Raw genomic sequence first — 25,348 nt, forward strand, 5'->3', positions numbered from 1 at the left:
AGCCCATGAACTCAGCAATATTACATGCACATAGACATGTGTGGGTGGCATCATGTAATAGTGTAATATCGAGTTATGACCTGCTAACTGATGGGTGAGCCCTGAGCTGATCACTTCTTTCATAGGTGGGTGCAGCCCAGGTGAGATTGTCTTATCTCCATCACAAACGTCCACATGTGGCGTCCCTCATGGGGTCAGCCCTATCCCACTGTCTTTCTAATGCATCTATTATAGAACACTTCTAAGCTGCGTTCACATAATGTGTAGACAACACTCTTTTACCCTAAAGAAGGACAAAAAAAACAATCTTTCCATCACAATTTGCTTGTCATGCATCCATTCTTTTGTGGCAAGTGGCAGAGAGCAGAATATTCCACAGTATTTCACAGAAAAGACATAATTCTTGTATCTAATATCTAATTTGAAAAACAAACAATGAATTCCCAAGATTCATAGAGTCCGGTCACAGGCAGGAAGTGGGCACAATGTAAAAGCAAGAGGAAATATCGAGGCTGAGTACCCCAAAAGGAAATGCACCAAACACGAGCTTATAAAGATTCGCAGATCTTTATTCTAAAACTGTACAGTTACAAAGAAACAAAGTATCAGATAGCTATCTGGCCCTCAGTACATCACACCGAATACCAGCCCTTTCGGTGTGAGAAGTGAGAGGTACTGGACGTTTAAACAGTTGGGCATTTTATACATTTGCAATCATAATGTCCAGCCCATCTGCAAGTTAATAAAACCTGGTCTAGAGTTCGTGCCAAGTTCACTTCTGGCTTGTCCGACGATATGCACATGGATCATCCTCAATTCACATACACACAAATCACAATGGCAACTGTGTATTCTCGGATTTAACAATAAACCTTAACACATATCCTTTACAATGCAGTTCAGCCAATGTCCACGTTCAGTATTTGTTCTACATTGTGGTCGATGAATGTCCGTGGATCAGACTCATTGGCGCAGACAATCCTCTGTCTACAAGTCAGGCATGGGACAAGGTCTCTTTACTCAACCCAAACATTCGGCCAACGGACAATTTACACAGGACGGCTTAGTTATGGCAGATGTAATGGTGGATGGACCTAAAATGGGGGCGAAGTCGATCTAAAATCGGAACTTTGCAACGCGGTTTTTTTCACAGAGCGACTGGGCTTAGGCTAATATATACAATAAAGGAGGCACAATATGATATCCTGTTTAACAAACCCTCCATTTGGCTAAGCTAAGCGCTAAACTACTTCTAGTCACTTTACGAGTAACTCCACGTCTCAATGTCCATACATCCTGAATCACTATCAGAGATATCGATCGCCATGAGGTCAGATACTGATATTTCTTTCAGCACAAATTCATTAGACATTTTCTCTGGGGTGTATACCTTGTGCACTAATGTACCCATCGCTTGTGCACAACATCCTCCTATCACCGAACATATACCAGGAAGACATTGTATACAACAACAGAAAAACAACAGAATACCTAAAATAATCAGCAAGACAGAAAGTAGCTTCCATCCCCAAGATCGCAAGAAGTCCCAGAACCAAGCGCTAAGATCCCAGTTCCCCTCAAGAACATGCACTTCTGAACTAAGGACGTGCAGATTTTGTATTGCCTTAAAAATCATTGGGGAGGAATCTGGCACGAAAACGCAGCAAGCGGACCCCACTAATTTACATACCACACCACGCTCAGCCAGGATGATGTCTAATGCCATCCAGTTCTGAAGTGCTACTAACTTAATGACAAAAGTCATGGTATAGAGTATGCCAGTGGTCCGGTTGATGATCCTCTCCAGTACTCTCGCTAGTCTTCTGATATCCTCAGAGTTCAATATTTGCCGCCAAAATGGTACGAAGGATTTAGCTACGTCATTCAGAACTTCTGCTGAAGCATCACCATTCTCGTCCCGCCTTGGACGAGACTTTGAAATTTCTACAATGCTAGCAATGAATACCCTGGGTAACAGAATCCCTAAATAACAGGTTCCTTGCCAATCCCTAGGTAACCATGGGAAAGCTACATTACTGCAAACAAAGTAGACAGGTTCGCCTACATACAAAGATCTGTCCTCACTAGTCAAACTCGCAATGTTGGCACAACCCTTGAAATCACCCATTGACTGAGTACCATTCCTCTGTATGCAGAAAGAAACTGAATCAGGGCTATGGTTAACAGTATAAGAAGGTGGCGTGGCATCCCTAATGCCTATAGGAGCCATCTTGAAAGAGATCAAAGATTAAAAAGGACGGGACAGTCTATCAGAAGGCCTAATAGAAGCAACATTAGGCTTGCTCCTATTCGCAAAGAGTGAGCATCCCAGGGTCGTTAGAACACGTCTTTCAAAGTCATTCAAGTTAGTTCCATCAAAGTTCCACTAGATACTATCGTTCCATCGGCCAAAGAATAGTGCCCTTAGAGAAGCATAGCATGCAGTAGTCAAAGGTAAAGGGTGAATATACCAGCCCAACCCCTTATCCCCGTGTTGCGGTAAATGCGAGCAGACCCAACAATTGGACTTGTTAAAAATGGCATGTGTGGCATTCATGATAAGTAATAGAGTATTGTTATGGTAACTCTGTCTGTGCTGAGAGTCTCTAGGAGATAGAGTGTGCAGATGCACGAAAGGTGTAGAAACAGTAGGTATATTTTCAGTGGGTAACAGGATTTCAAGCGGATGTACTTCTTCCAAATACCAAAATCCTAAGGCATTGACCATTGTGAAACCGGTTAACATAATCACAAGACAACAATACGTTTTCGGGGCCCACGCATTTGATTGTTTATTATTACGGTCTGTCACACGTATCTGTTCCGTACGAGTGGGAGCGGTTGCAGGCATTGTTTCTTCAAACAAATTCACCAAAGTTAATTTGCTGGCGATCTCCAGATCGAGCGTTTTCTTAGTCCTTGTCACGACCCACCTCTTAAAACCCCCCAGGCAGGCCCATAAACCAGGATGGGTCCCGAGTCGGGCCCCGCCCCAAGCTGACGCACCCATGACCCATGCCCCGGCCCTCTTGGGGCCAGTCCTGGCGCCTTTGGTGCCAGGCTCATACTTAATGAGGACTGTGCTTGGGAACTACCTTACTTGATGCCAGTCAACATGGAGGCATCCACATAGCTTGGTTCCTTGGAACCAAGCTATGCGGTATAGTGTTTTGGGTGTGGTAGCCTAGGGACTACTTTACCTGGACTACTTTTCCTGAGGCTATTTAAACCACACCCGATTTAGAGAACACGCTTCGCGTTACTCTGCAGTCCTGCAGCGTGACGCTCATCGGGTCCAGCAGCATCTGCGAACCAGGAAAGAACTACACCTGAAAGACAAAGGAACATCGTTATTCGCAGCAGTTTACCTGTGATTTGCTCCTGCAAACAACATCCAAGGAACAGCGAGCCTCCCGAATCGTCGGACCTGCAAAAGGAGGAAAAACAAGACATTAGACTTTTACAATTGCACCGGCGGCTTACCTCTCGAGTTGCCCATCGGGCAGCACCACGTAGGAAATTCTTGCTCTGGTGAGCGCCGAAACCTATGGGAACGAAGGACAAACAGGTTAGCAAAGGCAAGGCATTTCAGTGCGGCGCATAGCGCTTACCTACTGCCTCAAGGCGCTCTCACCATAATCACCTGTTGTGATCCCGAATTCAACAAACGTCCCACCACGAACTCCCGTGCAGCTGAGGATAGAGAAAAGACATTATTAGAAAAGGCAAGGCATCTTAGCGCCGTGCACAAGCGCCTCCTTACTACATCAAGGAGCTCACAAACACCATCATCACCTGCCGGCGATTCCAAACTCAGCCCATGGCCCACCGTGAACTTTTGCGCATCTAAGGAGGGAAAAAAGACATTAGTGCAAGAAAGGCTTACAGTATACCAGTAATAAGACCTACCTGAAAGACTTTAAGGGGAGCATCAGTGAAGTAACTAGATCGCTCACCCCCACAAGGACAACGCGCCGCTGCCAAGACGGCAGGACAGAGAGCACACCAAAACAGATAAAAAGGTGAAGAAAGGTCCGGGGAGGGGGCTGCAGGCATACCGGGTGTTGGGAGGCTCTCACCCCAGTTGCCCAGTATTGAACATTGCCCACCTTTTTTCCAGGCAATCCTTCCCAGCTGATAATACCAAGGAGCGGCTGAGAAGGGTACCAGAGTCCCCGCAAGTGAGTGGCGTCCCTGTGGATACCAGGTGAGCGTAAACGTCCTTTCCCAAACCCTAGCCAACAGATTCCCCTTACGTACAAAAGATCAGGCCAAAAAGACAAGCCCTTCGATGATTTTCCTTGATGGCACAGCCGAACCGTGCAGTAAGTCTAACTCCTCGGACGCAGATCGTACCTTGTGATCCCTGGTACTGAGTGATCTGCAAACAACGTGTCATTACTTCCTGATGGAAGTGGTGAATTCAAAGCAGGATTTAATACAAGATTCGAAACAGAATTTGAAAAAGGAACTGTTGGAGAGTGTGGAGATGAAGCGGCTGTTTCCCCAGGCCCACGGGCTCAGGGAGAGTCTCCGACGCACTCTCGATGCTGTTTGATGATTCTTGATCGTTGGTTACAGTGCAGGTAGGGGAAACTGTATCTTCTGTATCGTGTGGCAAGGGGAAGGGAATCCTCTTGATGTGGGACGTGTGTATCCAGTGCTTCCGGCCCTCCACTCGCACAGCGGTCTGTGTGGCCAGGAGAACTTGGTGTGGGTCCGCCAACAGGGTGCGAGGCAGGATGCTCTTTCAAATGCTTTAATAAGCACCCACTCCCCAGGTCGGATGCTGTGACCTGGGCCCTCGTACCTAACAGGTAGAGCTTTTCGCACCTGTTGGTAAATCAAATACAGATTTTTAGTTAACTGTCACAATAATCAGAAAGAAGTACATGCTCAACATCACGTAGCGAACAGGGCCTTGGCAGGTTCCAAATGTTATCTGACCTACCCATGACCACCTCAAATGGAGAGAGCCCAGTCTTAGTTTGAGGGGTCATTCTCATAGACAATAACACGATCGGTAAGGCGTCCGGCCATTTTAGCATGGTGCCGGCACACATCTTACCAAGCTTGTTCTTGATGATGCCGTTGTGTCTTTCTACTAAACCAGCACTCTGAGCGTGTCTAGACAAATGGAACCGTTTATCGATCTGTAATCCCGCACATATCTGTAGAATTACAGCAGTGATAAAATGTGGACCATTGTCCGACCAGATGACTCTTGGCAAACCAAACCTAGGAAAATATTCCTTCAGCATGGTCTTCGCCGTTGTCATAGCTGTGGCATCTTTGACAGGAAAGGCTTCAACTTACAAAAGGTGCAGACAACCACTAGTACAACCTCGAAGGGGACAGAAGGTGGACCGAAACTACCCCTAGGAGTCGATGTGCCCTTTCCCATATTATGCTGGAAGCAAATCATACAGCCTTGAACAAAGCGCTCGTCTACCTTGGAGATTTTATCATTCACCCACACATTTTGCAACATTTTGGTAACTTTTCATGCACAAATGTGAGTGGGACCATGAGCCATAGCGACCATCATTGTAATGTATGCATTTGGCAGTAACCATTTCCCTTCTACTTTGTCCACCCAACACCCATCATCATCCAATTTTGCCAAACCCTCAGCCCATTTCTTAGATTCCTCTAACGTGGCATCAGCTTAAATGTCTTTCACAGATTCGATACCCTCATCCAAAGTACAGGCATTTGTGGCTTCCCTTGAAGTATGCATTTCTGAAGAGAGATCAGTGGCAGTCTGTTTGGCTATCTGGTCAGCAAAAGCGTTCCCTTTTCCCACATTATCTATAATCTTCTGATGCGCTGCGCATTTCATAATTGCTAACTGAGTAGGGAGTGCAAGCACTGAGAGTAACCGTACTATCAAGGAGCCATACTGGATTTTAGTGCCATTTAAGGTAAAAAATCCTCTTTCTGCCCAAAGTCTGCCAAAGTTGTGAACCACCCCAAAAGCATACTGACTGTCAGTATATATATTTACTGTAAGCCCTTCGGAAAGTTCACAAGCTCGGGTTAATGCTATAATCTCTGCGGTCTGCGTGGAGTTATGTGTGATTCTTTTGGTCTCCACAACCGTGCTCAATGTGGTGATTGCATAAGCAGCCGTGGATGTACCATCTAGAAATTTGAAACAGGAGCCATCACAAAACAGCTCCCCTTGTGGATTGTTCAAAGGAGTATCTTTTAGATCGATTCTGCCTTTTGTCTCTTGCTCTGTGGTGTAAAGGCAGTCATGTGACTCTTCGTCACTGCAAGCAGTACCTTGCCAGAAAAGTAAAAGTTCAGCCTGATTAAGAACACAACACCTCTGGAGGTGAGGTGTTGCGTTTGTGTTCTATTTAATAGAACATCTACAGAGTGAGGTACCATCAAGGTTAAAGCATGGCCTAGGACCATTCCCTCACTCTGTTTCACGGACGTAGCAGCAGCAGCGACAGCGCTCAAACATTTGGCAAAGCGCATGCAACAGGATCAAGGGCGGAAGAAAAGTAGCCGCATGGCCTATTCTTCCCTCCATGTTCCTGCGTTAATACAGCCAAAGCACATCCATCACGTTCATGCACATACAACACGAAGGCCTTTTCATAATTTGGTGTGCCCAAAACTGGTGCCGAGCACAGTGCAGTCTTGAGCAAATCAAACGCTTGCTGGTGTTCCAAGTTCCACAGCAATGGCGAAGACATGCCCTTCTTCGTCAAAGCCAACATTGGTTTATTCGTTAACGAAAAATTGGGGATCCAAAGCCTACAGTAAGAAACCATTCTTATCAAGGCTCTGACTTCCTTCTGTGTATTTGGGACAGACATGCTAGAAATTATTTTTATCCGCTCAGGCGTCAACCTTCTTCCCTCCTTTGACAGGAGATAGCCTAAATATGCGACCTCCTGTCGACAATACTGAAACTTTTTTAGTGAAGCTAGATGAATAAGCAACAACACGGTGCCCTCCTTATGGTGCGCTCTGAGTCAGCAGCTAAGAGTAGATTGTCTACATACTGAAGCAGTGTACAAGTGGTGGGCAACTCAAGTGTGTCGAGCTGCTCTTTCAAAGCCCTACTGTAGATGCTAGGACTCTCTGTGTAACCTTGTGACGCACAGGTGTAGGTAAATGAGCGTCCCCCTAAGGTGAACGCGAACAAGTATCTACTATCTTTGTGTATAGGAATACTAAAGAAGGCATTCTTAAGGTCCACAACACTAAAGTGAGTAGCTGAAGCCAGAATCATAGTCAATATTGTCGTCACATCAGGCACAATGGGAAATTGTGGAGCAACAATCTTATTGATGGCACGTAGATCAATAATGAAACAAAAAGGAATTGCATTATCGCCTTTATTGTACATGGGTAAAATCGGACTATTGCACAAACTACCTGCAATTAACTCAACTACCCCAGACTATGCATTTGAAAGCTTGCTCACCATCAACCAAAATATTATACTGAGGAATACGTGGCAACTTTACTCCATGTTTCAAAAAATCTTAGCAGGTTCAATTTGTAATACACCGACATCATTATCATCAATTGCCGACAAACACTCCGGAACATCACTGAATTCCGACGGCAAAGGTCTGGTCAAGAACTGAGAGACAGAAAGTTGCTGTGGTGAAATCATCAAACGCACTCCATCAGAAGAACAATGAATTACCACATTCAATTCCTTCAACAGATTCAACCCCAACAAATTCTCTCCACAATTGGTAGTAAAAGGAATGGACAGTGTTCCGTGAATGGACCCAAGGTAATCAGTACCGGTGAAGAAACCGGACAGACTACTGGTGTGCCAGAAAACCCTACAGAAAAAATAGTTTGCTCTAACAGTGGAATGTTTGGAACCCGTGAATTGTCGATGGAACACTTCTGTGCCCCTGTATCTATCAAAAATAGATGTTTCCTATTTCCCACTATCATCTCAAAGTAGGGACCTTTCTGATTAACGAGAATAAACATCAGTTCCAAACCCTGCTTTGGGCAATCCTAACGAACAGAATGTCGTCAAAAGGAAGTTCGTCAGAGAGGTAAGCAGCAGAAGGATGATCAAAAATGTTTCTGTTATCCACACTCGGTGCCTGATTATCCTGTGAAAAAGGTTGTTGCGAGTCCTGCGAAAACTGACTTATACCAGCAACGGGATATCAGGTGGTGGAGACGAACCCATTTCCATGGAGTCCTATGGGAATGGAGAGTTACTGGTAAATCTGCTGCCGTGAATATCCTAGTAGCAACGGGATGTCAGGTGGTGGAGACAAACCCATTTACATGGAGTCCTATGGGAATGGAGAGTTACTGGTGCCTCCGCCGCCATGAATATCCCAGTCGCAATGGGATATCAGGTGATGGAGACGAACCCATTTCAATGGAGTCCTATGGGAATGGAGAGTTACTGGTGCCACAGCCGCCGTGAATATCCCAGTAGCAACAGGATATCAGGTGGTGGAGACGAACCCATTTCCATGGAGTCCTATGGGAATGGAGAGTTACTGGTGCCTCCGCCGCCATGAATATCCCAGTCGCAACGGGATATCAGGTGGTGGAGACGAACCCATTTCCATGGAGTCCTATGGGAATGGAAAGTTACTGGTGCCTCTGCCGCTGTGAATATCCCAGTAGCAACGGGATATCAGGTGGTGAAGACCAACCCATTTCCATGGAGTCCTATGGGAATGGAGAATTATTGGTGCCTCCGCCACCGTGAATATCCCAGTAGCAACGGGATATCAGGTGGTGGAGACCAACCCATTTCCATGGAGTCCTATGGGAATGGAGAGTTACTGGTGCCTCTGCCGCTGTGGTGAAGACGGTACAGTAGTTCCTTGGTATCCTGCCAGAATTACTGGTGGGATACCGGGGCACTTATAATGAACCCCTATGCCTTTGACATAATCCATCATCCCGTTTGGCACATCCAAAAGAAACCGCAAACTCAGAGCCATCAATCGCAGACCGATAGTTCCATTATGGGGTGCATCAGGTGACACCCAAAGGAGTGGATATGTTACTGTTACAACAAGCGGCATGACAGGGAGATGGAACAATGCTAAGAATACAGGGAGGCAGAGTCTCCAACCACTGAAACCGATGTCAAGAACCTACTATGGGTCACGGAAGAACAAGCCCCGTCCAAAGATGGACTACTGCTCAAAGCCACAACCCTATAACGCAGGGTGGTGGATCTTGCACGCAAAGGACACACGGCCATTGTGTCAACGAAGTGCCTACTATGACAGAAAGTGTGGGTTGCACATCTTGATGCACAGGTGGAAGAAACTCTCAAACAGGGTCCCACCTGCACTGTCATAACAATGCAAACACACCAGGAGCCTGCGCAGATGACACAACTACCAGTAGGAGTGTGGCACGAGGTGGCTGTGGACTTCTTCGGGCCAATGGGCGGTGATCACTATCTGTTAGTAGCTATGGATGAGTACTCAAGGTTCCTGGAAGTACAGAGAGTGATGCCCACCTCAGTCTATCCTGAATATTCACAGACTATGGCATCCGCTGAACAGTTAAATGCAACAATTGAATACCATTCACGAGTAAAGACTTTGCAGTCTTTGCTGAGTATATGGGTTTCAAACATCGTAGAGTGAGACCGGGAACTGTGGAACTGTTCATGGGCAAGGAAAGGAGTATTTCAGATGCAACCCACTGGAGCAGGTACCAGACCAACTACTGCAGGGTTATCAGGAACACGCCCCACAGCGCCAACAGGAAGTGCCTGTCAGAAGTGATGTTTGGGGTGAAACATAAGAACCTGTGGCTGTGTTGGGAGAGTGGACATATGTCCAAGGTAGGTGACACCCTACACATGCAGGAAAGTTCAGCGGCATGTGTAATGTGTCATTGGCCACTGAGTCTTTTGGTGAAGTCAGTTGTGTTGGCTGTGAGTAAGCAGCGGGGCAACTGCATAGGAGGGACAGCTGCATAGGAGGGGCAGATGCATAGGAGGGGCAGCTGCATAGGAGGGGCAGCTGCATAGGAGGGTCAGCTGAATAGGAAGTGCAGCTGCATAGGAGGGACAGCTGCATAGGAGGGGCAGCTGCATAGGAGGGACGGCTGCATAGGAGGGGCAGCTGCATAAGAGGGACAGCTGCACAGGAGGGGCAGCTGCATAGGAGGGACAGCTGCATAGGAGGGGCAGAAGCATAGGAGGGGCAGCTGCATAGGAGGGGCTGCTGCATAGGAAGGGGCAGCTGCATAGGAGGGGCAGATGCATAGGAGGGGCAGCTGCATTTGAGGGGCAGCATGGAGGCCTCAATTGGCACCACAGATCTTAGTGTCTTTTGGGTAACCAAGCGCTGCACCATGTGGTGTATAAAGTTACTTCCCTCAAGACAGCATCCCAGTGCCAAGTGGGCAAGGGCTGGCACACATCAAGCCTTCTTGCTCCCCTCATACCAGCCAAAATATACACCTCTTGATATCTGCAGCAAGGACCATCGAAGTATTGCAACTCCAAACAAATAGCGTACTTTTGCCGAATTATGAATGCATTATTGCATGGAGCACGCTTAGGACAACGACAAGCACACAGAGAATAATGGAAATGCATGTGTGACTGTCTGTTATCACATGATTATTGCATGGAGCACGCATAGGGCACTGACAAGCATGCAGAGAATAATGGAATTGCAACATTACATGCATTATTGCGTGGAACATGCATAGGACAGTGACATGCACGCATGGAATAATGGAAACACAGGTGCAACCGTGTAACATTCCAGGCATCATTGCATGGAGCATGCATAGGACACTGATATGCACAAAGGGAATAATGGAAGCACAGCTGCACTGTGTAACATTCCAGTCCTTTTTGCATGGAGCATGCATAGGACACTGACAAGCTTACTGGGGATAATGGAAACGCAGCTGCAACTGTGTAACATTCCAGGCATTATTGCATGGAGCATGCATAGGGGACTGTCAAGCACACAGGAAATAATGGAAGAGCAAGTGCAACTGTGTAACATTCCAGGCATTTTAGCAAGGAGCATGCATAGGACACTGACAAGCACACAGGGAATAATGGAAACACAGGTGCAATTGTGTACAATTCCAGTCATTATTGCATGGAGCATGCATAGTGGACTATCAAGCACACAGGAAATAATGGAAGAGCAAGTGCAACTGTGTAACATTCCAGGCATTATTGCATGGAACATGCATAGGACACTGACAAGCTTACTGGGAATAATGGAAACGCAGGTGTAACTGTGTAACATTCCAGCATTATTGCATGGAGCATGCATAGGACACTGACAAGCTTACTGGGGATAATGGAAATGCGGGTGCAACTGTGTAACATTCCAGGCATTATTTCATGGAGCATGCATAGGGGACAGTTGAGCACACAGGGAATAATGGAAGCACAGGTGCAACTGCGTAACATGCCAGGCATTATATGATATATGATATATGATATTTTATTTGTATCGTGCTCGTACACAAGTGTTTCAGAGCGAGACTAGGCAAGGGAGGGGAAAAAGGGAGAACACAGTACAACATAAAAACGATCTTATTTGGCACAGTGACATTGAGAACGCGCAAATGCATGGGAAAGGGAAAAGGGAAAAAGTGCATGAAAGGGGGAGAGTGGAAAGTGCAGAAGCCGAGGAGCGCAGATAAATAAAATAAATAGAAAATTGAGGCAAACTGTGGTAGTGCAGCCAGCAAGTGGCAAGTGCTTTGTGTAAGGCAGCAGACTGGGTAAGTCTGACTACAGAAAAATAAAAAAAATGGGGGGGGGCTGCATGGGTACAGATACAGTCCCCAGTGCAAGGGGTGGCCAGGAGGCAGTGCAGGAAGGTGGCAAGGTGAGCAGGTACCTGGGCCCAGGGAACAGAGGGTGGCCAGGTGCACAGTACCAAGAGAGCAGATCAGCAGGGGAGAAGGGAAGCGAAGGCAGAAGCAAAGAGGAAGGTTTTGAGGTGCTTCCGGAACCGGAGATGGTTCTCTTCAAGTTTTAGAGTGGCAGGGAGGCTGTTCCAGAGGGAGGCCCCAGCCGAAGATAGAGATCTACCCCAAGATCGTTCCTTTGAAAAACGACTGACCCTGAGGGAGTTGGAGGTAGAGGAGCGAAGAGCTCGAGATGGAGGTATTTGCGGAGGGATAGCTGAAGGTATTTTGGACCCAGGCCCCAGAAAGCCTTTTGGACAATGCAGAGGGTTTTGAATTTAATCCTTGCATCCACTGGGAGCCAATGGAGAGATTTCAAAGCTGGAGAGATATGATCCCAGTTCTTGAGGCCAAGGACAAGTCTCACAGTCCTGTTCTGGATAAGTTGTAGAGGGCGGAGAGTAGAGGCAGGTAGATTTAGAAAGAGGCTGTTACAATAGTCCAAGCTAGAGAGAACCAGAGCTTGGGATACCATGAGCCTCTGGGGGAATGAGAGGAAAGGCAGAATACCTCTGAGGAGGTGCAGTCGGAAGTTTGAGTTTTTAGAGACATCAGAGATATGGGCCGAGAAGGAAAGTGTGGAGTCAAAGATGACGCCAAGGTTCTTAGCCTCACAGGTAGGGGTAGGAGGAGGGCCAAGGGAGGCCGGCCAGAGAGTGAGGGAAAAGAATGGAGATGGTGTACCGATGAGGAGGATCTCCGTCTTGCTGGCCTTCAGACAAAGATCATTGGCGGCACACCAATTTTGTATGGCAGTTAGGCAGTCAGAGATGAGAGAGGGAGAGGAGGTGGCCGAGGGCATCCGGAAAATGAGTTGAGTGTCATCAGCGTAGCACTGGAAATTTGAGCAGAGAATGGCAATGCAGTGGGCGAGAGTTGCCAGGTATTGGTTGAAAAGCTAGCGTGAGAGGTTAGACCCCTGGGGAACCCCACAGGTGGAGAGGAAGATAGATGATAGGAAAGACCCCAGTTGGACCTGGGAGAGTCGATCAGAGAGGAAAGAGGTCAGCCCGGCCAGAGCTTGATCAGTGATACCCAGATTATCACGGAGACGGTTGAGCAGGATGGTGTGGTTGACGGTGTCGAAGGCAGAAGAGAGATCAAGAAGGATGAGGACAGAGGGAATGTTAGAACCAAGGTTGGAGAGCATGGGGCATGCAGATGACACAGACTTGTACGCAGTGAATAATGGAAATACAGGTCCAACTGTGTAACATTGCAGGCATTATTTCAGGGAGCATGCATAGGACACTGACATGCATGCAGGGAATAATGGTAACACAGGTGCAACTGGGTAACATTCCAGGCATTATTGCATGGAGCATGCATAGGACACTGACGAGCACACAGGAAATAATGGAAACACAGGTGCAACTGTGTAACATTGCAGGCATTATTGCATGGAGCATGCATAGGACACTGACGAGCACACAGGGAATAATGGAAACGCAGGTGCAACTGTGTAACATTCCAGTCATTATTGAATGGAGCATGCATAGGACACTGACATGCACACAGGGAATAATGGAAACACAGGTGCAACTGTGTAACATTACAGACATTTTTGCATGGAGCAGGCATAGGACACAGACATGCACACAAGGAATAATGGAAACGCAGGTGCAACTGTGTAACATTACAGACATTTTTGCATGGAGCATGCATAGGACACTGACATGCACGCAGGGAATCATGGAAATGCTGGTGCAACTGTATAACATTCCAGGCATTATTGCATGGAGCATGCATAGGACACTGACAAGCTTACTGGGGATAATGGAAATGCAGGTGCAACTATGTAACATTCCAGGCATTATTGCATGGGGCATGCATAGGACACTGACAAGCATACAGGGAATAATGGAAATGCTGGTGCAACTGTGTAACATTCCAGGCATTATTGCATGGAGCATGCATAGGACACTGTCAAGCTTACTGGGGATAATGGAAACGCTGGTGCAACTATGTAACATTCCAGGCATTATTGCATGGAGCATGCATAGGACACTGAGAAGCTTACTGGGAATAATGGAAACGCAGGTGCAACTGTGTACCTTTCCAGGCATTATTGCATGGAGCATGTATAGGACACTGACAAGCTTACTGGGGATAATGGAAACACAGGTGCAACTGTGTAACATTCTGGCCATTATTCCATGGAGCATGCATAGGACACTGACAAGCACACAGGGAATAATGGAACGCCGGTGTAACTGTGTAACATTGCAGGCATTATTGCATGGAGCATGCATAGGGCACTGACAAGCTTACTGGGGATAATGGAAATGCAGGTGCAACGATGTAACATTCCAGGCATTATTGCATGGAGCATGCATAGGACACTGACAAGCTTACTGAGAATAATGGAAACACAGGTGCAACTATGTAACATTCCAGGCATTATTGCATGGAGTATGCATAGGACACTGACAAGCACAAAGGGAAAAATGGAAACGCAGGCGCAACTGTGTAACATTGCAGTCCTTATTGCATGGACCATGCATAGGGGACTGTTGAGTACACAGGGATTAATGCAAGCACAGGTGCAACTGTTTAACATTCCAGGCATTATTGCATGGAGTATGCATAGGACACTGACAAGCACACAGGGAATAATGGAAACGCAGGTGCAACTGTGTAACATTCCAGGCTTTATTGCATGGAGCATGTATAGGATTCTGGCATGCGTGCAGGGAATAATGGAAAAACAGGTGCAAGTGTGTAACATTGCAGGCATTATTGCATGGAGCATGCATAGGACACTGACAAGCACACAGGGAATAATGGAAATGCAGGTGCAACTGTGTAACATTCCAGTCCTTATTGTTTGGAGCATGCATAGGACACTGACAAGCGTACTGGGGATAATGGAAACGCAGGTGCAACTGTGTAGCATTCCAAGCATTATTGCATGGAGCATGCATAGGACACTAAAATGCACACAGGGAATAATGGAAACAGAGGTGCAACTGTGTAACATTCCAGTCCTTATTGCATGGACCATGCATAGGGGCCTGTTGAGCACACAGGGAATAATGGAAGCACAGGTGCAACTGTTTAACATTCCAGGCATTATTGCATGGAGTATGCATAGGACACTGACAAGCACACAGGGAATAATGGAAACGCAGGTGCAACTGTGTAACATTCCAGGCTTTATTGCATGGAGCATGTATAGGATTCTGGCATGCGTGCAGGGAATAATGGAAAAACAGGTGCAAGTGTGTAACATTGCAGGCATTATTGCATGGAGCATGCATAGGACACTGACAAGCACACAGGGAATAATGGAAATGCAGGTGCAACTGTGTAACATTCCAGTCCTTATTGTTTGGAGCATGCATAGGACACTGACAAGCGTACTGGGGATAATGGAAACGCAGGTGCAACTGTGTAGCATTCCAAGCATTATTGCATGGAGCATGCATAGGACACTAAAATGCACACAGGGAATAATGGAAACAGAGGTGCAACTGTGTAACATTCCAGTCCTTATTGCATGGACCATGCATAGGGGCCTGTTGAGCACACAGGGAATAATGGAAGCACAGGTGCAACTATGTAACATTCCAGGCATTATTGCATGGAGCATGCCTAGGACACTGACATGCATGCAGGGAATAATGGTAACACAGGTGCAACTGGGTAACATTCCAGGCATTATTGCATGGAGCATGCATAGGACACTGACGAGCACACAGGAAATAATGGAAACACAGGTGCAACTGTGTAACATTGCAGGCATTATTGCATGGAGCATGCATAGGACACTGACGAGCACACAGGGAATAATGGAAACGCAGGTGCAACTGTGTAACATTCCAGTCATTATTGAATGGAGCATGCATAGGACACTGACATGCACACAGGGAATAATGGAAACACAGGTGCAACTGTGTAACATTACAGACATTTTTGCATGGAGCAGGCATAGGACACAGACATGCACACAAGGAATAATGGAAACGCAGGTGCAACTGTGTAACATTACAGACATTTTTGCATGGAGCATGCATAGGACACTGACATGCACGCAGGGAATCATGGAAATGCTGGTGCAACTGTATAACATTCCAGGCATTATTGCATGGAGCATGCATAGGACACTGACAAGCTTACTGGGGATAATGGAAATGCAGGTGCAACTATGTAACATTCCAGGCATTATTGCATGGGGCATGCATAGGACACTGACAAGCATACAGGGAATAATGGAAATGCTGGTGCAACTGTGTAACATTCCAGGCATTATTGCATGGAGCATGCATAGGACACTGTCAAGCTTACTGGGGATAATGGAAACGCTGGTGCAACTATGTAACATTCCAGGCATTATTGCATGGAGCATGCATAGGACACTGAGAAGCTTACTGGGAATAATGGAAACGCAGGTGCAACTGTGTACCTTTCCAGGCATTATTGCATGGAGCATGTATAGGACACTGACAAGCTTACTGGGGATAATGGAAACACAGGTGCAACTGTGTAACATTCTGGCCATTATTCCATGGAGCATGCATAGGACACTGACAAGCACACAGGGAATAATGGAACGCCGGTGTAACTGTGTAACATTGCAGGCATTATTGCATGGAGCATGCATAGGGCACTGACAAGCTTACTGGGGATAATGGAAATGCAGGTGCAACGATGTAACATTCCAGGCATTATTGCATGGAGCATGCATAGGACACTGACAAGCTTACTGAGAATAATGGAAACACAGGTGCAACTATGTAACATTCCAGGCATTATTGCATGGAGTATGCATAGGACACTGACAAGCACAAAGGGAAAAATGGAAACGCAGGCGCAACTGTGTAACATTGCAGTCCTTATTGCATGGACCATGCATAGGGGACTGTTGAGTACACAGGGATTAATGCAAGCACAGGTGCAACTGTTTAACATTCCAGGCATTATTGCATGGAGTATGCATAGGACACTGACAAGCACACAGGGAATAATGGAAACGCAGGTGCAACTGTGTAACATTCCAGGCTTTATTGCATGGAGCATGTATAGGATTCTGGCATGCGTGCAGGGAATAATGGAAAAACAGGTGCAAGTGTGTAACATTGCAGGCATTATTGCATGGAGCATGCATAGGACACTGACAAGCACACAGGGAATAATGGAAATGCAGGTGCAACTGTGTAACATTCCAGTCCTTATTGTTTGGAGCATGCATAGGACACTGACAAGCGTACTGGGGATAATGGAAACGCAGGTGCAACTGTGTAGCATTCCAAGCATTATTGCATGGAGCATGCATAGGACACTAAAATGCACACAGGGAATAATGGAAACAGAGGTGCAACTATGTAACATTCCAGTCCTTATTGCATGGACCATGCATAGGGGCCTGTTGAGCACACAGGGAATAATGGAAGCACAGGTGCAACTATGTAACATTCCAGGCATTATTGCATGGAGCATGCCTAGGACACTGAAATGCACACAAGGAATAATGGAAACGCAGGTGCAACTGTGTAACATTCCAGGCATTATTGCATGGAGCATGCATAGGATACTGACATGCACACAGGGAATAATGGAAACACAGGTGCAACAGTGAAACATTCCAGGCATTATTGCATGGAGCTTGCATAGGACACTGACATGCACGCAGGGAATAATGGAAACGCAGGTGCAACTGTGTAACATTCCAGGCATTATTGCATGGAGCATGCATAGGATACTGACATGCACACAGGGAATAATGGAAACACAGGTGCAACAGTGAAACATTCCAGGCATTATTGCATGGAGCATGCATAGGACACTGACAAGCGCACTGTGAATAATGGAAATGCAGGTGCAACTGTGCAACATTCCAGGCATCATTGCATGGAGCTTGCATAGTACACTGACATGCACGCAGGGAATAATGGAAACGCAGGTGCAACTGTGTAACATTCCAGGCATTATTGCATGGAGCATGCATAGGATACTGGCATGCACACAGGGAATAATGGAAACACAGGTGCAACTGTGTAACATTCCAGGCATTATTGCATGGAGCATGCATAGAACACAGACATGTATGCAAGGAATAATGGAAACTCAGATGAAACTGTGTAACATTGCAGGCATTATTGCATGGAGCTTGCATAGGACAATGACATGCATGCAGGGAATAATGGAAATGCAGGTGCAACTGTGAAACATTCCAGGCATTATTGCATGGAGCATGCATAGGACACTGACAAGCTTAATGGGGATAATGGAAATGCAGGTGCAACTATGTAACATTCCAGGCATTATTGCATGGGGCATGCATAGGACACTGACAAGCTTACTGGGGATAATGGAAAAGCAGGTGCAACTATGTAACATTCCAGGCTTTATTCCATGGAGCATGCATAGGACACCGACAAGCACACAGGGAATAATGGAAACGCAGGTGCAACTATGTAACATTCCAGGCATTATTGCACGGAGCATGCATAGGACACTGACAAGCACACAGGGAATAATAGAAGCGCAGGTGCAACTATGTAACATTCCAGGCATTATTGCACAGAGCATGCATAGGACACTGAGAAGCTTACTGGGAAATAATGGAAACGCAGAGGCAACTGTGTAACAGTCCAGGCATTATTGCACAGAGCATGCATAGGACACTGACAAGGTTACTGGGGATAATGGAAACGCAGGTGCAACTGTGTAACATTCCAGGCATTATTGCATGGAGCATGCATCGGTCACTGACAAGCTTACTGGCAATAATGGAAACGCAGGTGCAACTGTGTAACATTCCAGGCATTATTGTATGGAGCATGCATAGGACACCGACATGCATGCAGGGAATAGTGGTAACACAGGTGCAACTATGTAACATTCCAGGCATTATTGCATAGAGCATGCATGGGACACTTACGAGCACACAGGAAATAATGGAAGCACAGGTGTAACTGTGTAACAATGCAGGCATTATTGCATGGAGCATGCAAAGGACACTGACAAGCACACAGGGAATAATGGAAACGCAGGTGCAACTGTGTAACGTTCCAGGAATTATTGCATGGAGCATGCATAGGACATTGACATGCATGCAGGGAATAATAGAAATGCAGGTGCAACTGTGTAACATTCCAGGCATTATTGCATGGAACTTGCATAGGACACTGACATGAACTCAGGAAATAATGGAAACACAGGTGCAACTGTATAACATTCCAGGCATTATTTCATGGAGCATGCATAGGCCACTGACATGCACGCAGGGAATAATGGAAATGCAGGTGCAACTGTGAAACATTCCAGGCATTATTGCATGGAGCATGCATAGGACACTGACAAGCTTAATGGGGATAATGGAAATGCAGGTGCAACTATGTAACATTCCAGGCATTATTGCATGGGGCATGCATAGGACACTGACAAGCTTACTGGGGATAATGGAAAAGCAGGTGCAACTATGTAACATTCCAGGCTTTATTCCATGGAGCATGCATAGGACACCGACAAGCACACAGGGAATAATGGAAACGCAGGTGCAACTATGTAACATTCCAGGCATTATTGCACGGAGCATGCATAGGACACTGACAAGCACACAGGGAATAATAGAAGCGCAGGTGCAACTATGTAACATTCCAGGCATTATTGCACAGAGCATGCATAGGACACTGAGAAGCTTACTGGGAAATAATGGAAACGCAGAGGCAACTGTGTAACAGTCCAGGCATTATTGCACAGAGCATGCATAGGACACTGACAAGGTTACTGGGGATAATGGAAACGCAGGTGCAACTGTGTAACATTCCAGGCATTATTGCATGGAGCATGCATCGGTCACTGACAAGCTTACTGGCAATAATGGAAACGCAGGTGCAACTGTGTAACATTCCAGGCATTATTGTATGGAGCATGCATAGGACACCGACATGCATGCAGGGAATAGTGGTAACACAGGTGCAACTATGTAACATTCCAGGCATTATTGCATAGAGCATGCATGGGACACTTACGAGCACACAGGAAATAATGGAAGCACAGGTGTAACTGTGTAACAATGCAGGCATTATTGCATGGAGCATGCAAAGGACACTGACAAGCACACAGGGAATAATGGAAACGCAGGTGCAACTGTGTAACGTTCCAGGAATTATTGCATGGAGCATGCATAGGACATTGACATGCATGCAGGGAATAATAGAAATGCAGGTGCAACTGTGTAACATTCCAGGCATTATTGCATGGAACTTGCATAGGACACTGACATGAACTCAGGAAATAATGGAAACACAGGTGCAACTGTGTAACATTCCAGGCATTATTTCATGGAGCATGCATAGGCCACTGACATGCACGCAGGGAATAATGGAAACGCATGTGCAACTGTGTAACATTCCAGGCATTATTGCATGGAGCATGCATAGGACACTGATATGCAAACAGGGAATAATGGAAACACAGGTGCAACTGTGTAACATTCCAGGCATTATTGCATGGAGCATGCATAGGACACAGACATTTACGCAAGGAATAATGGAAACGCAGGTGCAACTGTGTAACATTGCAGGCATTATTGCATGGAGCTTGCATAGGACACTGACATGCACGCAAAGAATAATGGAAATGCTGGTGCAACTGTATAACATTCCAGGCATTATTGCATGGAGCATGCATAGAACACTGACAAGCTTACTGGGGATAATGTAAGCGCAGGTGCAACTATGTAACATTCCAAGCATTATTGCACGGAGCATGCATAGGACACTGAGAAGCTTACTGGGGATAATGGAAATGCAGGTGCAACTATGTAATATTTCAGGCATTATTGCATGGAGCATGCATAGGACACTGACAAGCACACAGGGAATAATGGAAATGCAGGTGCAACTATGTAACATTCCAGGCATTATTGCACGGCGCATGCATAGGACACTGACAAGGTTACTGGGGATAATGGAAACGCAGGTGCAACTGTGTAACATTCCAGGCATTATTGCATGGAGCATGCATCGGTCACTGACAAGCTTACTGGGGATAATGGAAACGCAGGTGCAACTGTGTAACAATCCATTCCAGGCATTATTCCATGGAGCATGCATAGGACACTGACAAGCACACAGGGAATAATGGAAATGCAGGTGTAACTGTGTAAGATTGCAGGCATTATTGCATGGAGCATGTATAGGACACTGACAAGCTTACTGGGGATAATGGAAACGCAAGTGCAACTATGTAACATTACAGGCATTATTGCATGGAGCATGCATAGGACACTGACAAGCTTACTGGCAATAATGGAAACGCAGGTGCAACTGTGTAACATTCTAGGCATTATTGTATGGAGCATGCATAGGACACCGACATGCATGCAGGGAATAGTGGTAACACAGGTGCAACTATGTAACATTCCAGGCATTATTGCATGGAGCATGCATGGGACACTTACGAGCACACAGGAAATAATGGAAGCACAGGTGTAACTGTGTAACAATGCAGGCATTATTGCATGGAGCATGCAAAGGACACTGACAAGCACACAGGGAATAATGGAAACGCAGGTGCAACTGTGTAACGTTCCAGGAATTATTGCATGGAGCATGCATAGGACATTGACATGAACTCAGGAAATAATGGAAACACAGGTGCAACTATGTAACATTCCAGGCATTATTTCATGGAGCATGCATAGGCCACTGACATGCACGCAGGGAATAATGGAAACGCATGTGCAACTGTGTAACATTCCAGCCATTATTGCATGGAGCATGCATAGGACACTGATGTGCAAACAGGGAATAATGGAAACACAGGTGCAACTGTGTAACATTCCAGGCATTATTGCATGGAGCATGCATAGGACACAGACATTTACGCAAGGAATAATGGAAACGCAGGTGCAACTGTGTAACATTGCAGGCATTATTGCATGGAGCTTGCATAGGACACTGACATGCACGCAAAGAATAATGGAAATGCTGGTGCAACTGTGTAACATTCCAGGCATTATTGCATGGAGCATGCATAGAACACTGACAAGCTTACTGGGGATAATGTAAGCGCAGGTGCAACTATGTAACATTCCAGGCATTATTGCACGGAGCATGCATAGGACACTGAGAAGCTTACTGGGGATAATGGAAATGCAGGTGCAACTATGTAATATTCAGGCATTATTGCATGGAGCATGCATAGGACACTGACAAGCACACAGGGAATAATGGAAATGCAGGTGCAACTATGTAACATTCCAGGCATTATTGCACGGAGCCTGCATAGGACACTGAGAAGCTTACTGGGGATAATGGAAATGCAGGTGCAACTATGTAACATTCCAGGCATTATTGCATGGAGCATGCATAGGACACTGACAAGCACACAGGGAATAATGGAAAAGCAGGTGCAACTATGTAACATTCCAGGCATTATTGCATGGAGCATGCATAGGACACTGAGAAGCTTACTGGGAAATCAGGGAAACGCAGAGGCATCTGTGTAACATTCCAGGCATTATTGCACGGAGCATGCATAGGACACTGACAAGGTTACTGGGGATAATGGAAAAGCAGGTGCAACTATGCAATATTCCAGGCATTATTGCATGGAGCATGCATAGGACACTGACAAGCTTACTGGGGATAATGGAAACGCAGGTGCAACTGTGTAACATTCCATTCCAGGCATTATTCCATGGAGCATGCATAGGCCACTGACATGCATGCAGGGAATAATGGAAACGCAGGTGCATCCGTGTAACATTCCAGGATTTATTGCATGGAGTATGCATAGGACACTGACATGCACACAGGGGATAATGGAAACGAAGGTTCAACTGTGTAACATTCGAGGCATTATTGCATGGAGCATGCATAGGACACTGACAAGCATACAGGGAATAATGGAAAGGCAGGTGCAACTGTGTAACATTCCAGGCATTATTGCATGGAGCATGCATAGGACACCGACATGTACGCAAGGAATAAAGGAAACTCAGATGAAACTGTGTAACATTGCAGGCATTATTGCATGGAGCTTGCATAGGACACTGACATGCACACAGGGAATAATGGAAATGCTGGTGCAACTGTGTAACATTCCAGGCATTATTGCATGCAGCATGCATAGAACACTGACAAGCTTACTGGGGATAATGGAAATGCAGGTGCAACTATGTAACATTCCAGGCATGATTGCACAGATCATGCATAGGACACTGACAGGCTTACTGGGGATAATGGAAATGCAGGTGCAACTATGTAACATTCCAGGCATTATTGCATGGAGCATGCATAGGACACTGACAAGCACACAGGGAATAATGGAAAGGCAGGTGCAACTATGTAACATTCCAGGCATTATTGTACGGAGCATGCATAGGACACTGACAAGGTTACTGGGGATAATGGAAACGCAGGTGCAATTATGTAATATTCCAGGCATTAATGCATGGAGCATGCATAGGACACTGACAAGCTTACTGGGAATAATGGAAACGCAGGGGCAACTGTGTAACATTCCAGGCATTATTGCATGGAGCATGCATAGGACACTGACAAGCACACAGGGAATAATGGAAACACAGGTGCTACTGTGTAACATTCCAGTCATTATTGCATGGAGCATACAAAGGACACCGACATGCATGCAGGGAATAGTGATAACACAGGCGCAACTATGTAACATTCCAGGCATTATTGCATGGAGCATGCACAGGACACTTACGAGCACACAGGAACACAGTTGCACCTGCATTTCCATTATTCCCTGCGTGCATGTCTATGTCCTATGCATGTTCCATGCAATAATGCCTGGAATGTTACACAGTTGCACCTGTGTTTCCATTATCCCAGTAAGCTTGTAGGTGTCCTATGCATGCTCCATGCAATAATGCCTGGAATGTTACACAGTTGCACCTGTGTTTCCATTATTCCCTGTGTGCTTGTCATTGTCCTATGCATGCTCCATGGAATAATGCCTGCAATGTTAAACACTGTTGCACCTGCATTTCCATTATTCCATGCGTGCATGTCAGTGTCCTATGCGTGCTCTATGCAATAATGCCTGGAATGTTACTCAGTTGCACCTGTGTTTAACAATATTCCCTGTGTGCTTGTCAGTGTCCTATGCATGCTCCATGCAAGAATTCCTGGAATGTTACACAGTTGCACCTGCGTTTCCATTATTCCCTGTGTGCTTGTCAGTGTCCTTTGCATGCTCCATGCAATAATGCCTACAATGTTACATAGTTACACCTGTGCCTCCATTATTTCCTGTGTGCTCCTAAGTAAGTGCATAGGGGACTGTCAAGCACACTGGGAATAATGGAAGCACAGGTGCAACTGTGTAACATTCCAGGCATTATTGCATGGGGCATGCATAGGACACTGACATGCACACAAGGAATAATGGAAGCACAGGTGCAACTGTGTAACATTGGTGGCATTATTGCATGGAGCATGCATAGGACACTGACAAGCACACAGGGAATAATAGAAATGCAGGTACAACTGTGTAACATTCCAGTCCTTATTGCATGGAGCATGCATAGGACACTGACAAGCGTACTGGGGATAATGGAAATGCAGGTGCAACTGTGTAGCATTCCAGGCATTATTACACGCAGCATACAAAGGACACTGACAAGCACACAGGGAATAATGGAAATACAGGTGCAACTGTGTAGCATTCCAGGCATTATTGCATGGAGCATGCATAGGGCACTGACAAGCACACAGGGAATAATGAGAACACAGGTGCAACTGTGTAACATTCCAGTCCTTATTGCATGGACCATGCATAGGGGACTGTCAGGCGCACAGGGAATAATGGAAACACAGGTGCAACTATGTAACATTCCAGGCATTATTGCATGGAGCATGCCTAGGACACTGAAATGCATGCAAGGAATAATGGAAACGCAGGTGCAACTGTGTAACACTGCAGGCATTATTGCATGGAGCGTGCATAGGACACTGACAGGCATGCAGGGAATAATGGTAACACAGGTGCAACTGTTTAACATTCCAGCCATTATTGCATGGAGCATGCAAAGGACACAGACATGTATGTAAGGAATAATTGAAATGCAGGTGCAACTGTGTAACATTCCAGGCATTATTGCATGGAGCGTGCATAGGACACTGACGAGCACACAGGAAGTAATGGAAGCACAGGTGCAACTTTGTAACATTCCTGTCATTAGTGCATAGGACACCCGCATGCATGCAGGGAATAGTGGTAACACAGGTGCAACTGTGTAACATTCCAGGCATTATTGCATGGAGCATGCATAGGACACTTACGAGCACACAGGAAATAATGGAAGCACAGGTGTAACTGTTTAAAATTGCAGGCATTATTTCATGGAGCATGCAAAGGACACTGACAAGGGTAATGGGGATAATGGAAATGCAGGTGCAACTATGTAACATTCCAGGCATTATTACACGTAGCATGCAAA

At 46.0% G+C, this 25,348-nt stretch overlaps 1 protein-coding gene across 1 annotated transcript in view; it reads right to left on the bottom strand.

The window, feature by feature from the left end:
• LOC138515435 (vomeronasal type-2 receptor 26-like) overlaps positions 1 to 25,348 on the bottom strand; it is a 125,643-nt gene that overhangs the window by 98,836 nt on the left and 1,459 nt on the right. The window contains exons 2-6 of the mRNA XM_069630277.1: positions 4,728 to 4,833; positions 3,781 to 3,846; positions 3,635 to 3,693; positions 3,484 to 3,545; positions 3,369 to 3,427 (exon numbers count right to left, since the gene is read on the bottom strand). Of these exons, the coding sequence (XP_069486378.1) occupies positions 3,369 to 3,427; positions 3,484 to 3,545; positions 3,635 to 3,693; positions 3,781 to 3,846; positions 4,728 to 4,833 (352 nt within the window). The remainder of the gene's footprint in view (positions 1 to 3,368; positions 3,428 to 3,483; positions 3,546 to 3,634; positions 3,694 to 3,780; positions 3,847 to 4,727; positions 4,834 to 25,348) is intronic.

Source organism: Ambystoma mexicanum, chromosome 6q, assembly GCF_040938575.1.
Source record: "Ambystoma mexicanum isolate Mex_15411 chromosome 6q, UKY_AmexF1_1, whole genome shotgun sequence".
Classification (NCBI taxonomy): domain Eukaryota; kingdom Metazoa; phylum Chordata; class Amphibia; order Caudata; family Ambystomatidae; genus Ambystoma; species Ambystoma mexicanum.